The sequence below is a fragment of the Fusarium subglutinans genome (assembly GCF_013396075.1).
Source record: "Fusarium subglutinans strain NRRL 66333 chromosome Unknown NRRL66333_c0000066, whole genome shotgun sequence".
Taxonomy (NCBI): Eukaryota; Fungi; Ascomycota; class Sordariomycetes; order Hypocreales; family Nectriaceae; genus Fusarium; species Fusarium subglutinans.
The window spans coordinates 211,811-229,056 of record NW_023502129.1 but is presented as its reverse complement, the minus strand read 5'-3'; the positions used below and the strand labels follow the sequence as shown (position 1 = coordinate 229,056).

Sequence of the window (17,246 nt, the reverse complement as noted above, 5' to 3'; positions counted from 1 at the left end):
ATTAGCCGATGATGGGGCGGCTAGCGAAAGGTGCTGGTGACATGACGATCAGAGGACTGTGTATCCTCGAGATGTGTACGTGAGGGATAGCCCGCGGCGGGGGGTTCAAATCGTTAAAACGATGTGAACTTCGAAAGACTTAAAACGACTTAATAGATTTTTTTGTATTCCCAAGTGAAAATTGAGTGTGATTCTGGAACCTATCTTTCCTGCGCGTGTGAGTGATAAACGAAATTTGTGTGCAATTGAAGGTACAAACATGAAGGGCTGAAACGAAAGAACTTGTCAGCTTTCCATACCATGATCATGCCGCTGTGGTTGTTCTTAATTCCCTTTCAGTCGAGATGGTACGTTATAGCGCCTAAGCCCATGATCGCCTGAAGATTTACGTAGTACATAATCTGGTGATGTCAAGGAAAGTCTATCGACTTGTGTCAGACTGTCTGAGGAAGTATATAGCCACGGTAGGATCATCAAACAAACATTCACTAAGTTAAGAGTCTCGACAAGTGTGCTGAAGGTATAATGTAACCGGGATCGATTAGCACAGCGGTTAAGCTGGCTCTTCTTCCACAATCACCCCACGGGGCGGATTTCGCCATCTGTATATCAACAGTGGCTCTATATGATAGACTGAGCCATGAATTTGGATCATATGGCACCGGACGGCTCATACAAGAGCAAGAAAACGGGGTACAGAATCTGGATCGAGAGTGGCAGTTCTTGATTTACCATGCACCGCTTTACTATCGCCATAGCCAGATATCCACGAGGCTCAAAGGCATCTTGGACAGAAGTATAGCAACTGCATGACACCAGGAGATATAGCTACGTCAAGCCCTCGGATACTAGGAGCAACGAAGGTTGATAATGGCTTCGTTGTAGGTATCGGGACCCTGGCACCCAATATATACCATCTTGCCATTGAGGCTGATTTCGGCATCGAGCTTTTCGGGCCAGATACCGGGACTCATAGCAAGATATCAATTAGGAACAGAACGTTCGGTTCTACTTGGACCCTTTGGACCTCTTGGACGAAGCATTGTCCCTCCCACTGAGAGATCAGCTCTTGAGCCAATTCATTGAGCAGACTGACTTATACGATTCCCTAGTACCAGACAAATCTAGATAGACCAAAGCGACTGAACATACGGTTTGATCATATTTCTTTATCTTCTAAGTACTAAACTTTCGATATCGTCAACGACCCCTGAATTGTGCGAGCCCCTGAACATATAATATGCTGTGGACAACGGATCTTCTAATGGGAGCCTAGTAGGTGACGGAAGAGATTGGACCGCAGTTCTGCACAGAAGAGAAGGATTGCGAAATATAATTATTCAAGATGAACTCAACAAGTAACAAATGGTATATTCAAACACTAGTACAGATTATCAAATTTCAAGAGCCTTGGAGGAACGGCCGCTGAGCTCCAGGAAGACATGTACGTCCAACCCATCAATCAGTGACTTCTCCCATCACCTGAAGGGGAAACAACAGTCTCCTGAGGTCCCTTAGGAGCAAGGTTGCCGTCGCCTGAGTCACTGCCATCAACGATACCAGCGCTGAGAGCGCCGGCACTGGTTGGGTCGATAGATGCAGAAAATCCATACCATGCCACGACGGCTACACCCAGGATACCACAGATACAGCTGAAGACAAGAGCGACGATACCGCGAGGAGTGAATCTTCAAGGAGTGTCAGTGCATCAGGCTGATAAAACAATGGGAGTAGAGGGACTTACCCAGCAGGCAGAGCCTTGGCAGGTTTATTCTCGCCAGTAAGATCAAGGAAGTTCTCGGTATTAGCAGCCGCATTTCCCTTGGTAGGCATATCAGCAGCGGCGCAGGCATCCAGGTGGTTCTTAGGGATCTGGATGGTCTCTTGAAGAGTAAGAGGGTCTTCGACGAAGGTGGCAATAAGCCCAGACACCACGTGCCATTCAATATGGCAATGGAACAGCCAGACACCTGAAAAAGAGTCAATCATGCGAATTCCTTACTAAGTCGAGTTTTGGGGCATACCTGGGTTGTCAGCCTTGAAACGCATAACAATGTTGCCGTTGGGATAGATGACAAGAGTATCACGTCGCATAGGAGTTTTGGGCAAATCAGCTTCAGTAACATTGGCATCGGCCCAGATACCAGCCTCCTCTTCGGAACGGTAGATAGATTGGAATGCGTGTCCGTGAAGATGGAAAGGGTGACGACCAGAATCGAGATTGTTGACGACAATTTGTACAATCTCGTTCTTCTTAAGGACCATGGAGTGTGTGTAAGTGCCATAAACACTTGGATCCTCGGCGTCCTTGCCTGCACTGAGGGCGGTATATAGGGTGGGAACCTTGGCTTCGACGTAGGTAATGTTGTTGAACCAGGCGTAGTTGGCCCCATCCTTGAGGTTTTCCATCTTAACATCAAGAGTGAACTCCTGGTCAGGCTTTCCAAGAATGCCCATCTTGTCGTATGGAACAAGCTTCATGTCATCATGAGGTTCCAAAGCCTCAACAGTAGCGGCGTCTGGCTTGTCGGCCTTTTCATCATAGACGAGCCAGCCGGTGGCGTTGTAGTTCAGATCCGGAGGCAGGACATCAAAAAGAGTCTATATGAGACTGTTAGCTTTTGCTTCAGCATCATTATTAGGCTAGCGGCACTCACAGTATCCATGCTGGAGACAATTGGGAAGTTCTTGGAAGTGTCCTTTTTGGTAGTGAGCAAAAAGCTGACACGCTGAGCAGCCGAGATGTAGATCATCTCTGCCTCAGCCTCTTCGGTATAAATACCATCGACCTCGACAATGCGCATCTTATGACCCTCAAACCAGAGATACTGGCCAGCAAAGGCACCTATGTTGATAGTGCGGAACAGATAGGTTGTTTCGGGCTTGACAGACATTGTGAAGTTGGTGGTTTCGTTCATCAGGGCATTGTTGGGCACGGGCTCTGCACCTGAGGGATTGGCCTTGCTCATGAACTTTGGAATCATGGATCGCATCTCGTCATGATACCAATCAGAAAGAGTAAATATAACCTCTTCATCGTACTTATCCTTGTAGGGGAAATCTTTGTCGTGAACGATGAAGGGAGCCCGTAGACCGTCAGGGTATTGAGCAGCAGTGTGACTGTGGTACCAATAGGTGCCTGGTTGCTCGACCTGTGGCGGATATGTTGGGGGGGGGGGGGGATCTTGAGCATCCTTACAGTGAAGTTATATGTGAAGCTGGTTCCAGGAACGATTGGACATTGACTGACACCGGCAGGGCCATCCATATGGGTAGTGCCGTTCATGTAGAGACCATGAAAATGCAGAGAAGTTGATTGATTGCCCAGGTTGTTGTGAGCATTGATGATGACCCGATCACCAATGTCAACCTCGATTGTAGGGATTGGCCACTTGCCATTAATGCCAATGACTGGGCGTTCGAAAGCATTGTCTGGATTAGCTCTGACCCAGCCAATATCAAAATCGAACTTTCTGGTAGCTGCAGAAGCGAGATGAGGAAGGGCGAGAAGCAATGCTGCCTCAAATGATAAAGAGTTGAAAAGCATTCTGAGGTTATGAGGGCCCGAGTCGTCCCAGCCTCAGCAGCTTGAATTATACAAGATAGGTACCACGGTGAGGATGAGAGACAAGATGAAGGAGGGGAGGTGAGGTATAGGCCCAAGCAGAGAGGTATAAGAGCTTGGGAGCCTGTAAGACACTGGTGGGAAGCAGATGTCAAGAGGTAAAAAAAGAAAAAAAAAAAAAACTGGGATAGAACAGATTGAATAGATTAGATGGATAAAACCGGAAATAGATTGTGAGTATAAGATGGGGGTTGGTGGGATGATCAATCTAACGTTACGATATGGACATGGGGAAAAGAAGATGCATGCACGCACAGTTCTTGGTCAGAGTTTCTTTCGGTAGCACCAACACCAGAAAAGTAGGTACCTAGAGAGTAAGTAAAAGGTGATACCGAGAGCCGAAGCAAAGTCAAGAATTGCCTAAAGATGATCCAGCTACTGAAATGTTTAGTTTAGTCTACCTTGGTACCTTAGGTACCTAGGTAAGGTAGGTAGGTAAACAACCCTTGCTGTTCCATCCATGCCCACATACGATGGACATAATTCGGGAAGAACGTCCGACTAGCGAGTCAATTCTGCGGCGCCAAACGTGGTTGACACACAGAAATGAAGCTGTCGCATGATGATGGATAAAAAATGCTGGAATGAGCTGATCAGGGTCAAGGCTCTTGGGCTGAACCGCAACTGCGGAATCGGCGCGCGTGTGCGTGCAAGAAGCGGGCTAGACAGCGAGAGCGTGAATGTGATCGTTCTAGACGAGCAGGGATCGGCCTACTCTGACCGTACGGATGGATAAGATGAGCAGCTGTTGATCCATCGTGGCTTGACAAGGCTTGAAACCATCGAGAAATACCGTCCAAGTGCGAGGTTGAAGGGTTCAGGTGGAGGAGTCATTAACGGTAGAAGGCTAGTGGAGACACAGTCGATTTTGCACCTTTCTCCTTTCGGTTAGTGGAATGCTAAATGATGGCTCCACTCTGAGCTTCATCTTATCAATCGCAACCTCTTCCTCGTGTTTCTCTCTCTCATTCAATGCCGCTAAAGCTCCTTGACACATGATTTGCTTCGAAAGAGACCAAAGAATTGAGTTCCCAAGGGGTACATGTTGTATGTACCGCATTTTTTCGGCACAGACACTCCCGATCCTGAAAGCTCATTCAAGGGTCCACGATCTTCTCTTCTCTCCCTGCAGAGTGTCTAGTGTATGTAGCATAGACCCTGCCCAGCCTTCCTTACCTAGCCTGCCTATCTTATGCCAAGCCGGGTCACCCACAGCTATCACAGGCGCTGCAGCCTCTTGGCGATCGTTTCTACCCTCCAAATACCGAGGATTCTTGGCTATGTCCGGCCAGTTTCAATCAGAAGCAAAATACATTGCTCAACTGAACGCTTCTAATCACGTATCTCGGTGTCAAGAAATAACAAGACCCTGCAACAAAGAGGATCCATCCGGCGACATACCAGAGCCGAAAACAGCAGCCACATGGTCTCGATTTGACTTGGACGATCATGAGTGGGCCCTCCAACGGTCGAGAAGCCATTCCATGATACCAGCAACCAAAGAGTGGTCTGACAACCGACAAGCCTTTCCAATAAAGCCTCAGTTCAGCATCACAAGCGAACCCGAGATCTTGACGAGCCATGCGATCCAACTTAGAATTTTCAGCCGCGGCGTTCTCTGATCCTTGACGTTATCTCGTTTAGCTTGCCTTTGTCCCCTGTCCGTGGTTGCTTCGGATCAGATAATGATTATCTCCTGATCTTTTTGATATGATAACTTTGATCTTGAATCAGAAGGTCATAACACCCTCGACCCTCAGCCGCTTGCCTTGATGCAGCTGCATGGGTGCGGCTGAACTGTCACTACCATCCATCTCGACGGAACATCGCCGCTTCGGAGGGAATGCAGTTGAGATTCCAAATTTGCCTCGTCTGAAGTCCAGGGCTTGGTTGGACATCATACTTTCTAGAATACGGTGACCACAGCTTGTCCGAAAACTACCACAGCTATCCATGTCAAGTCGACACAAGCACAAGCATATCGGCATTTGACTCTTGACTGGGATCCGAGGTCACATTGTGGGGTGCTATGAGACACAGAGCTATCCTAAGCTTCCACCAATGTAGCTTCATCAACGAGTCTTCTTCCATTCTTGTCTTGGAGCCGATTTGGGCCTGACTTTCGAGCTGTCCGGTTCAGCCTGAAGAAGTGCGCGCAGAATAAGGGCCTCGAAGTCTCTTCAAGTTAAGCGTTAAGCATCAAAATAAGAAACAGCCCAATTGCGGAAATCTAGGACATTCACACACTTAATCTGCAGTCACAGAATTATCTGATTGATTGATTAAGGCCGCACCATGAGGAAGCATCCCACGTTACGGCAATTCCTTGCCGAGCGTCGACGAGCTAACTTAGTAGCAGCAAGCCACCAACCATCCAACAACCCTACCAAAGTCCGATCATGGGCTGTTTTCTGACCATTGCGCCGGTACTCGGTAGCTCGCGTTTCATTCTCGACCAGGTTCTCATGCCCGATGTTTTTTGCATTCCGCGCTTTACTCCGCTGATCCTTGCGGCATCTCAAAAGTGCAACTCGTCTAAGTATACGCTTAGACTAGCCAACAAGCTTAGTTTACAAGGTTGTTATGCGGATACTAAATCAGATTGTGTGTCTTCTGATCCCTTGCTTGAGCTTTTCTTCTCGTAAGAACAAAAAAAGTTATCTGATCGGCAGCCTGTGATGACTGGATCGCTCACAAGCTGCTCCAATCCCAAAACGAACCAAGTGTAACATCAAATTCAATATCTCCATTACCACACCCTCTTCTTGACAGTCCCGTACTTCTCACTTGACTGTGTCACCTTATACTTGAGCTCAAGACAGCTCCTCTCTTATCTTGAGCCCACCACAGCTCTCTCAAGTGACTCAACTGCACAATACTATCAACTGTCAACATGGCCGTAGACGTCTTTGCGGTTCCCGTCTTCCTTGTTGTCTTCCGAGAGACTCTCGAGACAGTCATCATCGTTTCTGTCTTGCTTGCTTTCCTCAAGCAAACCCTTGACGGCCCCAACGGTGACATCAAAGTCTACAAACAGCTGAGACGTCAGGTAAATCAACAGAGATATCTCTTGCGTCTGCCTTGAATACTGACTATAGTGGCAGGTCTGGCTTGGAACGGGTATCGGGTTCTTCATCTGCTTGGTTGTCGCTGCTGCTGTTATTGGTGTCTTCTACACCGTTGGCAGGAACTCATGGGAGAAGAACGAGTACTACTATGAAGGTGCATTCTGTCTCTTTGCATCCCTAATCATCTCCGTCATGGGCGCAGCTCTGCTCCGTATCGGAAAGATGCAAGCAAAGTGGCGAGTCAAGCTGGCCAAGGCTCTCGAATCGCCCATCAAAGCGGGTTCCAAGGGATGGTTCAAGCAGTTTGTCGAGAAGTACGCTATGTTCGTCTTGCCTTTTGTCACCGTCCTTCGAGAGGGCATCGAGGCTGTCGTCTTTGTCGCTGGTGTGTCCTTTTCTGCTTCAGCCAAGTCCATTCCTCTCCCAACCTTTGTCGGCCTCTTTGCCGGTTGCTGTGTTGGCTACCTTCTTTACAAGTAAGTGATATATATGCTAGTGCGATGACCTTCAGCGACTAACTAGAAGCAGGGGTGGCGCGAGCACCAAACTTCAGCTCTTCCTCGTTCTCTCGACTTGCCTCTTGTACCTCGTGGGTGCTGGTCTCTTTTCTCGCTCTGTCTGGAGTTTCGAGATGGCCAGGTGGAACGAGTACATTGGTGGTGAAGCCGATGAGTTTGGGAACGGACCTGGTTCCTATGATATTGACCAGAGTGTCTGGCACGTCAACGTATGTCTTCATCTAACAAGCTTACCTCGATATCCTAACAACTCTTTAGTGCTGTGCCTCCACCGAAGCTATTCAGAACGGCTGGGGTATCTTCAATGCCATTCTTGGCTGGACAAACTCCGCTACTTATGGCTCTGTCATCTCCTATAACCTATACTGGATTTGCGTCATGGTTGGTTTCATCATCATGCGCTTCAAGGAGACGCATGGCAGACTGCCTTTCGGAAAGGCGAAGGCCCCTGCCAACGCTGTTGATGATGCTGAGAGCCGCGCAAGCTCAACTCCCAAGAACACTGCAACAGAGAAGACGACCACCGCTTAAGGGAACATTTTCGAATAGGGTTGAGGACTCATCTGCTGATGGCTCATTGTATAATTCCTTTGGCTTTCTAATGACTCCATGAGTCTAGCTTGGTCTATATCCAATTACACACAACAAGCAAGTCTTGTTCTATCTTATCAATTTTCAGGAGTCCAATCCCATTCATCTGCCATGAACATAGCCTTTGCCATTTTGTCTACATAAAGCGCTCCTTCGTAACGTAACCTTTGATCGTTAGCAATCGCACGTGTGAAGTGAAACTTTTTGGGTTGATAGTCTTTGTCCCCGACAGTGTGTTCTCTCAGAGCTAGCCACGAGATTTCGGTCGGCCTCTTTTTCCAGTCGGCATAGGGTATCGCAATGACACCAGCTGAGAGCATCGACCGCATATAACTCAGGATTGGTTCCAATCGAACTCGTAGCCCGCAGTTTGTATGATGTTTATCAATTTGATAACTCGGGCACTGTTGAAGCGTTGAAAGAAGCTCCTCAATCTCGATCATCGCAGTGTCAGGGACCATGTTCAACGACGCTGGACTGTAGTCAACGAGGAAGAGCAAATTCTTGTTCACCAGGAATTTGAGCATTTGACCGAGCTGGTAAGAGTCACATGCAGCACTCGAGTCATACCCGAGTTTACACTGCCTCTCTCGAGATGAGAACAACGCGAGGAAATGCCGTTGGACAGAGGAGACGGTGTTGATGATACACTCACGCCTCTGTCGGAGCTCCTCTGGACAAGAATTAGCATTGTATTTGCACCTCGAGCCTTGGATTCTTACTTACCCTCTAAGCCATCAGGTAGATTCCACCATGAAGCAGTCATATCAGCATCAGTATCATAAAACTCGCTCCAGAGACTAGATCCTCGCATGATGAGTTCTCGAGTTGACTGTTGTAGGCGCATGGGTTGTCCTAATAGCCACGCGACCAGAACCTTTTGACGCAAGACCTGTTCTGTTTCTGTAGGTCTTCCATCGTCACTGCGCAGAGGTTTGTTTGACGTCAGAGGCCATTTAAACTTGAGGTCTGTGTTCAGAACCCGAGCAACAGCTGCCACGCAATCGAAGCGATCGGCAACGATGGCCAGCGTGGTTACGTATGACATGGTTCCACGTGAAGTCTTTGTTGGCCGCTGGTGTATGATATTTAGAATATCTTCCATGGCATTTTCACGACCAGCAGCTTTGGTTGCATCGTCATCGTCGGTGATGGGAATCCAGGGCAAGTCCTCCACATCTGCCTCGTTGACTTTGATCTTAAGCTGGGCAAGCTTCTCATGTATATCCGAGATAATCTTGGCTTCCCTGAATTGAGAGTTCGATAAGAGGTTTGAAAAGTACTTTGAGTGCCTTTTCAAAGCTCCCAGATTGACCCTATATGCCACCCGGACTTTTGATTTCAAAGATGAGCGATCAGGGGGCTGAGTACCGGCTTTTCTGCTGGCAGCAAGCTCAGCCTTGCGAGTTTTGTTGAGGGTGCTGATGGAAGTCTCAAAGGTAACATCCAAGACAATGTCACCAGCGGGATCGATTTCTACCAGGGGAGGCAGATCTTTCTTAGAAGCCTCTGGCCCGTCCGCCTCGGCGGATGCTGTAGTCCCAGACTCGCCCATTTGCTAGGTGATGGGTTTCTGTCGACATGGAGATGTCAGTCAGCCTGTGTAGAGGCTTGAAGTATTGAAAGGCTGAATGCCGTGTGTTGATAGTTTTTTGTAGTTAAGGAAAATGTCTTTAGAGCGTGCTATCCATAGTGAAAATGATAAGATCTCAGGCTCTGCCTGGTTGGGATGACGTCCAAAGGTACCTAGCCCAAGTACGTACCCCGCCACTGTGACGTTAAAATCCGAACTCCGGGGAAACAGCAGAAGCCTTCGCTTTTGGTATTTTCCGTCAACATTTACATAAGAAGTTCCTAGTTCAGATCACGGCCAGAGACTTACCTATCAAAATTCTACAGTTTTACAGTTGGTATACCCCCATTTCTCATTATTCATCGCACTTGTTGGTAGTATGTGGTCTGTTATAAGTGGTACGCCTGGGACTGGTAAAGTTTCACGGAGACAGCCACGGGCTCCCTGAGTCGTTGGTTTTAGCGGTTGAACGAAGATTCCCGCCCCTGACTCCCGATGGGATCCCCGCTAAATTCTCGTTGTGCCGCCTGGAGCCTGGGTTTGGTGGAATATGATTGGGCAATCTTATCTAAGTGCGAGACCACCTCTGGTAGGCTCCACTTAACTAGGAAGTCAATATCCAATATCGTCACTTTCCGACGAGCAACTGAACACCCGATCCTTTATCCTTCGCTCATTTCCATGATCATGTTTTGCTTCGAGACTGGCAAGATCATCTTCTAAATTGGCTTGGATTATATGGCGATTTGATCCTTATACACCCAACTTGACGGCTCTGTTTAGACCTCCCACCGATCAGGAACCAGCCAAATCCTATACCATCCGCTCCCTCACGCTATTAACTTTTCACAACTCGCCCGATGGCATTGCGGACTGTAGCCTGCACAGCGCTCCAGTTCTTCAAGGGACGCTGATGACCGAGGACTGGTAAAGCCAGCTACATACAACCTTCTTTGTCGAGCATCGACAATGGCCCAGTTCACTCGCGCCATCGATTCAACAGCAACCCCTGCGATCCAGCTCCTTAAGATCTCAGCCCGACCGTTGACAACCCCGAATCGCCTCGCACATACAGACACGCTGCAGCGAGCGCGAAGAAGTCATAGGCATATTGATTACACCCGGCTTACGACGTTCTATTCGACGTGCGTGACATTGACCGGGAGTTCGCGACAGGCTCGGCTTACACGTCCGGGATCGCAACTTGGTTCATCCTCGCCGCTGGCAGTTGAAGTATACGGTACACGAGGTTTCCATACATACTTTGTGACACATCTCCCTTCGTCATCTGTCCATCCCGACTCTCGTCCTCGTGGGCCTGGTCATAAACTGCCTCGCGATGCTGCAACCCCTCACACCCCAAGCTCTGGCCCAGTCCCCGCTGTCGCCCCGCCTTATATCCCGTCAACCCGAGACTTGACTGTGGTACGCATTCCCATGCGGAGGGCAAAACACCATCTTGGGGTCGCGACAGATCGAGGAAGTCGTCCCTACAATGAAGATCGAGAACAGGCTGGCACTATCAGCCTTCCGGCCTTTGCCAAGAGGGCACCCAGAAGCGTGCAACAAAAACCAGGGGAAGCTACAGCGGCGGATAGTGCTTGGGGAGACCCTCAGATATTCTACTTTGGAGTTTTCGATGGTCATGGTGGAACCGAATGCGCGGATTTCGTCCGGGATGAGCTGCCGGGTTATATAGAAAAAGCCTCGGAAGAGTTCGGCCTGCAGAGCAGCTTGCGGAAGAGGAAACCTGGCCGTGAGGGTATCCATAACCATCACCATGATCATAAGCACAAACAAGTTCGACCATCAGAGCCGATTCAGTCCACTAAGAGCCCCTCAACAAAACGCGAGGCGCTGGACGCTGTGCCCATGAAGGGACCAGAGGAAGTTAAAGGCGAAATGAATGTCCCCAGCGCAAGCAATGGTGGCCTTTCCGATAAACCCGTACATGGAGAACGAATACACAGCGCAGCATCGCCGGCTGCCACAGTCTCAGATCTGGCCAAAGCGATTCGTATGGAGAAAAACTTGGTCAAGGAGTACAGAGAAACTATCGGTGGCTATTTCAGGCGCTTTCACCCCGAACACTTTGTTCTCTCGCGAGATGACAACCCAGGCGAAGGCCACAAGATCACGATGGAATCAGTGCTCACATACGCCTTCCTTCGTGCTGACCTCGATTTTGTGTCTGCCCAAGCTCGAAAGATTGACCCCAACGATACCAAAGGTGCCGATACTCCTGTTAATAACGATGAAGTCTTCGGCCACCCATCCACGCCCTCTGGTCATGGCATAGGAGGCCCGGAGCGCTTTAAAGGCGGCTCGACGGCTTCTGTAGTACTTATCTCTACTCCAACGCCTGCCCCATTTTGGCACCCAGCTGCCCAGTCCACGTTGTTATGCGCCCATGTCGGCGACAGTCGTATCCTTCTTTGCGATACCGCCACTGGTTTAGCACAGCCTCTAACATCTGATCACCACCCTAGTACACCTACCGAAAGCCGCCGTTTGCGACGCTATGCACCTGCTGGGTCAATGGTTTCTGGCGATAGTTTCGGCGAGGAGCGCATTGCAGGCCTAGCCAACAGTCGTGCATTCGGAGACATGGGGAGCAAGCGGATTGGAGTCTCAGCTGAGCCAGAGCTTACACGAGTTGAGATGGGCCCTGCCCAGTATTCTTTCCTTGTGCTGATGACTGATGGCATCTCTGGTACTCTGAGCGACCAAGAAATCGTCGATGTTGTCAAGGAGGCCCGTACGCCCGAAGATGGAGCTCGAAATATCGTTAAATACGCTACTGAAGTTTCTTCCGATGGCGATAACGCGACATGCCAAGTTGTCCGTCTAGGTGGTTGGGAGCGTCGATCTGAAGGCGGACTCGGCAGCTTGGGTACCAAGGAAATTCGCGACGCACGTATTGCAGAAGCTCAAGATCCAAGACGAGGAAAGAGGTAGTAGCACTACATCCTCACGAGAAGACGGTTTTGTTTGGATATACGATAAGGGGGAGTGGGAGTCTTTCAATGGTGGGATGGCAGACCAGAATTTATGATGGAGTATTCGGCTTTATTTTTCCAACTTGAGCACGTCAGCTTCTTTTATTCTCATTTGTACTGCATGGGAGCAGGAGTTCTCAGGATTAACAGATGGCGACATAGCGCGTGCTCAGGGAGCAGCATCACTTGGGCTATATCGCTTTGATACCCAGCCAAGATGGTAGATATGCAGCGTTAGATTAACGAGCATGTGCGGTATTTTAAATATGTTGCTATTGAGGAAGTAAACATAACTTTAGTGCCACAGAAAAACCAGCTGCCTCTTCTCCCCTGGGTATTGGATATCAAAACGGCCGTTACCAGTTCATCTCAGCCTTTGTTCTTGGCTGACCCTAAAACTTCCTTATCCAATCCCCTAGTCCGTAGTCGTATACATCATTCCTTCTTTACGTTTTTGATCTTGCGCTTAATCCAATCCTTCTAGTAACCGTGTCGTGAACCAGGATACTGACCCCATCCGGGAGGCTGCTGACCAGGAGGCAGTCCACCGTAGCCCTGCTGACCGTACGGAGGATACTGAGGCGCACCGTATCCCGGGCCGCCGTACTGTTGAGGAGGAGGAGCCCCATATTGACCTGGGGGAGGGCCGCCATATTGACCTGGGGGAGGACCACCGTATTGACCTGGGGGAGCTCCGTACTGAGGTTGAGGGGGTCCTCCATAACCACCACCATATGGAGGTTGGGGTGGAGGGGCACCATAATCGCCTTGCTGAGAGTGCCCTGAGTTGGAAGCCGCGTAGTTGGGGTTCTGACCGTATTCAAACGAAGACTGGCTTGGTGGTGCAGGAGAGCTCGAGAGGTAGCCCGCAGCTGGATTACCATCTTTACCCTCCATCGAGTCAAGATCGCGGGTCTTGACTTGAGACCACAAGGATCCTGCAACCTTGCCATGCCCAGCATTAGCCATATCGCCAAATGTCCCATGGTTGCAGCCGCCACCACCGATGCTGCGGCTGTTGCCCTGGACTTGGTTGAGAATGTGGTTCTTATGATTCTTGACAGAGTCGGAGGAGAGAAGATGAGCAAGCTCATGGCGGCGGGGGTGCTCTTCAGCCCACTTCTTGACAGTCTTGAACATATCACGTTGGATTTCGATATGATCGTCTCGAGCGGCAGGGTGGTGGAAAGCACGGAGAACGTCGTTGACGACTTCGTCAACAGAAACGCCAGTGTTTTCCCAAGCATAGAGGATGCGACTAGGAAGGTTAGGTACGATGAATGTTGAGGGTGAGTGGGGTTGGCTTACGGAACAGTGTACTGGAGAATGGTAGCGGCGATACGTCCAGCACATGAGTTCAGGATGTTGGTGAAATGGTCCTTGGATAACATGGAGTGAGTGGGATCAGAACACTGAGGATTGTCCCAGGGCTCATATTGAGATTTAGCACTGGCCGTGATGACGCCAGAAGAACCGTCCTTGAGAACTTTTGAGACCTGGTTGATGATAGGTCGGATGAAGGGAGCAAGAAGACCCAAGATGAAGGCAGTGAGGGTCTCGCTGATCTTCTCAAGAAGTTTCTCAAGGCCTGGGACCTTGGAAATACCGCGGCTGATGGCCTTGACAATTTTGTCGCGGAACTCGAGAATAGGATAGATCTTGCGGGCTGTCTCAACAGGATCGAAATCGGGACTCATGCCGGGCACCTGGTTAGCATTGTCACGAGAGAGGTCACCGCGGGTCTGCTGGTAGCTCATGTTGCGTTGTTCTTGAGCTTCAGAGCTGGCCTTCAGGTCTCGAGCCTGATCGGCGAATCCATCACCGACACCGGGAAGCTTTGAGACCAAGCCGATGAAATCAGAGGGACTGGACTTGATTCCAAGGAAACCTCCAAGCAGGGATCGTTCACCACCGCCACCACCACCGGATCGATTGGAAGCGCCCTCGGCGTTCTTGAGTGCAACATCGACTTCGTCAACCTCAGACTGCGTGAAGTGATCTGAGGCCTCTCCAATAACGGAATGCAAGAAGTCGACGGCGCCAAATGTGCCAGTCACAAGGGGATATACGCGCTTTCCATGAAGATGGATCTCCGTACGCGTACCGCAATGGGGGAACACAGAATTGTAGCCAAGCTCTCGTAGGGCAAGCTCACAGTAGTTGCTGTGGGCACTGAAGTCTTCCATGGTGTGCAGCGCCTGACCAAGACATCTCAGAGCCTCGCAGAGATCATCTTCGTTTCCTTTCTTGGAACCGCTGGTGTAGAGACGACCATAATGGATGCTTCTGGCGAAGCTGTATCGCAGATAAGCGGCGCTGGTTGCCCAATTTCCATTCTCGTTCGCGATATAGTTTTTCATACCAGTTCGAGAGTCAATTTCGGTTTCTATTTTCTCAACTGGCCCTCGCAAACGTTTATCAAAAGTCCGCGCATCAACTCCGTCTCCGTAACCGAGAGGGTTGTCGATGTGTTCTTCTGGACGATAGACGCCGAGACGGTCTGCGGTAACTTCGAACTCGCCGGTGGCATAGCCGTGAGCCATGAAAGAGAGAACCCAAACCTGGTAGTTAAGTAAGCATCACAGAGTCAATGGTGGCGCAAAGCAACGGCTCATACAAGAATGCGAACAGTCTCAGCATTGACACCCTTCAAACTGCCGATATCAACGGCCTGAGAATAGTCGCGTAACCAATTTCCAAAGTAGGTACGTTTGATAAGCATAGAAGTCCATTTCTTTCCGTGAAGGAAGGCGATCGTCTCGAGCATATCCTCAATGTCTGGAAACGATGTGAGCAACGCGATGTAACGGGATCGATATGGAGGGGTAATTTACCTCCATGGCGCCAGTTGTGACCTTCGACCTATGCGCATGTCAATAGGAGGGAGAGAATTTGCCATGGATGAAGTCCAATACTGACCTGAGCAATTGAAGGGATGTTTCCAGCACCGAACGCATCAGCTTTGCCAGGAAGCAGGATGAGGCATACTGCGATCAGCAGTAACCACGAACCCCGCGGCATGGAGAATGACGGCATGGTAAGTTAGTGATGCAGCCCTATGGCGGGGTTATTGAGCAAGGGGCGTGATGCGAGTAGGAGTCTAAAAGGTTCAGAGGATAGGTAGAAAAATAAAGAACAAAATTATGGTCGCAGCAAGAGGCCAAGAGGAGGTTTAAAAACTTGATATGCCAAGAAAGAAAGAGAGTGAATGTGACATGCAGATTAGGGAATCGACCTAGAGCAGGTCACACTGATGACGGGATTTGTTGTGGCTGGGCTTGGGGTTCGTTGCTAGGAGGGAGGTATGTAGTAAGAAGTGGCTCCAGCTTTCAGCTCCCCAAGGGCGATTCCTGATTAGCCTTGGACGTGGCGCTTATTGGGCTGATGGGATTGCCGCTTCAGGCACATGCTAAGCAAAAGCCTATGCTAAGATTGGGTAGCAAACGGTTGAGCGAGAGGCCTCTCAAGGACGAGCTCGACCCCGACTCTATTCGAATTTATTGCAAGGCCCAATCCACTATGTACTTGTGGCTTGGCAATTGAAGATGAGGCTCAGCCAGGCAATACGTAAACATGTCTTGGCGTTTCAATTCCAAAGAATGTTCGATGCTAAGTTGAAATACGATATAACCCATTCTACGGTAGAGATAAGACCTAAGCTTATCTTGAAGTTTACTTGCTCCTTGAGGTCTGTGTAGGCTGACGTTGGTTGCTGACTTCAAGGTTGTTGGGTGTTACGAGGGCTCACTTACATCCATCATCAACAGCGTTTTCTTGCACTCAAGCGAATCGATAAATCTGCCAGATATGTTTCAAGAGGCCAGTCGTCTCTTATCCCGTTTTCGATATCAGCCATACTTGTAAATGGTCTAGCCTAGTCATTACAAGTGGAAGACTTGACTGGCGTCGTGAGCTCTGTATTTGGCCAAGTCGACCAAGGACACCATACATCACGGAGTCTCTGTAGATGTTATTCTTTATTATCTTTCAAGTACTGTGGCATGACTCTCTCCTATACTGAAAGGCCCGCTCATATGTTCAAGGTCTCGCGGTACACTGTCTAGACTGTGGAAGAACTAGTAGTTAGCCTAGACAAACTTGAGATTTTGCTTGGTGGAGCTCATCGGGGTAGTATAGGAGATCCGGCTTCTTCGGAAAATAATCCTTGGCAGCACAATGTTGTAATCGGAGCATACGGATCACTGAGATTCCGGTGTTGCCTGAAAAACATCCGGGCTATTTGTTGTCCCTGCTGAGGAGATGAATACATCCTGTACAGTTGAAACTCGTAAGCCCATTGATCGACTGATCGATAGACTTTCCGGTCCCGAATTACCCAGATAGGAAAGATGACATAAGCGAAAGATACCTACCTAACTACTGTACATGATCTGAGTGCCTGAACGCTGACATTTAGATACGAATATTACGATTACGATGTATAGATTGTATAGGAACCTACCTCACTGTGCACGATGATACCGAGTCTTGCATGTGATGTTGCAATGCCCATGATAAAATGCCACCTTTGTTGTTACTGTGTAAAATAAATCTCGATCTACTCTCAGCACCGACAGGCTCAACAAGGCGTCACAATTGCATGAAATTAGGGACCGTATCTAACACTTGATCATTCTCCTCAACCTCAACCGTTCAAAGACCAATCGTCCACCGCTAATTTCAATACAAACACTGTCTTATTTGTCGTTCCGGCAAATACTCTGATATCAGGTCTTTCATCCCGATGCTGTGGCATGTTTTATGGTCATTGTAGCGCCACTCTTCTGCTAACACGGATGGGGATCCTCATTAAAAAAAAATATCCCCTGGATGGACCCCTGTGCGGCGACTTTCACTTGCCGCTCACGCCGC

The 17,246-nt window shown here is 49.2% G+C and overlaps 5 protein-coding genes across 5 annotated transcripts; 2 read left to right on the top strand and 3 right to left on the bottom strand.

Annotated features, from left to right (window-relative positions):
- Window positions 1-1,462: 1,462 nt before the first annotated feature.
- On the bottom strand, window positions 1,463-3,547 carry FSUBG_6420 (iron transport multicopper oxidase FET3; the record flags this gene model as incomplete). Its single annotated transcript, XM_036684617.1, has 5 exons — window positions 1,463-1,688; window positions 1,745-1,970; window positions 2,025-2,601; window positions 2,658-3,194; window positions 3,251-3,547. The coding sequence occupies 5 exons, from the start codon at window positions 3,545-3,547 to the stop codon at window positions 1,463-1,465; spliced, it is 1,863 nt and encodes a 620-aa protein (XP_036538135.1).
- Window positions 3,548-6,518: 2,971 nt separating this feature from the next.
- On the top strand, window positions 6,519-7,742 carry FSUBG_6419 (high-affinity iron transporter; the record flags this gene model as incomplete). Its single annotated transcript, XM_036684615.1, has 4 exons — window positions 6,519-6,674; window positions 6,724-7,169; window positions 7,222-7,420; window positions 7,470-7,742. The coding sequence occupies 4 exons, from the start codon at window positions 6,519-6,521 to the stop codon at window positions 7,740-7,742; spliced, it is 1,074 nt and encodes a 357-aa protein (XP_036538134.1).
- A 137-nt stretch (window positions 7,743-7,879) lies between these two features.
- On the bottom strand, window positions 7,880-9,357 carry FSUBG_6418 (uncharacterized protein; the record flags this gene model as incomplete). Its single annotated transcript, XM_036684614.1, has 2 exons — window positions 7,880-8,475; window positions 8,529-9,357. 2 exons carry the CDS (start codon window positions 9,355-9,357, stop codon window positions 7,880-7,882), a joined length of 1,425 nt encoding a protein of 474 aa, XP_036538133.1.
- Window positions 9,358-10,344: 987 nt separating this feature from the next.
- On the top strand, window positions 10,345-12,333 carry FSUBG_6417 (phosphatase 2c; the record flags this gene model as incomplete). The annotated part of the gene is made up of 1 exon (XM_036684613.1): window positions 10,345-12,333. One exon carries the CDS (start codon window positions 10,345-10,347, stop codon window positions 12,331-12,333), a length of 1,989 nt encoding a protein of 662 aa, XP_036538132.1.
- Window positions 12,334-12,854: 521 nt separating this feature from the next.
- FSUBG_6416 (heterokaryon incompatibility Het-C) lies at window positions 12,855-15,410 on the bottom strand (the record flags this gene model as incomplete). The annotated part of the gene is made up of 5 exons (XM_036684612.1): window positions 12,855-13,632; window positions 13,683-14,935; window positions 14,992-15,152; window positions 15,209-15,236; window positions 15,294-15,410. The coding sequence occupies 5 exons, from the start codon at window positions 15,408-15,410 to the stop codon at window positions 12,855-12,857; spliced, it is 2,337 nt and encodes a 778-aa protein (XP_036538131.1).
- Window positions 15,411-17,246: the final 1,836 nt, after the last annotated feature.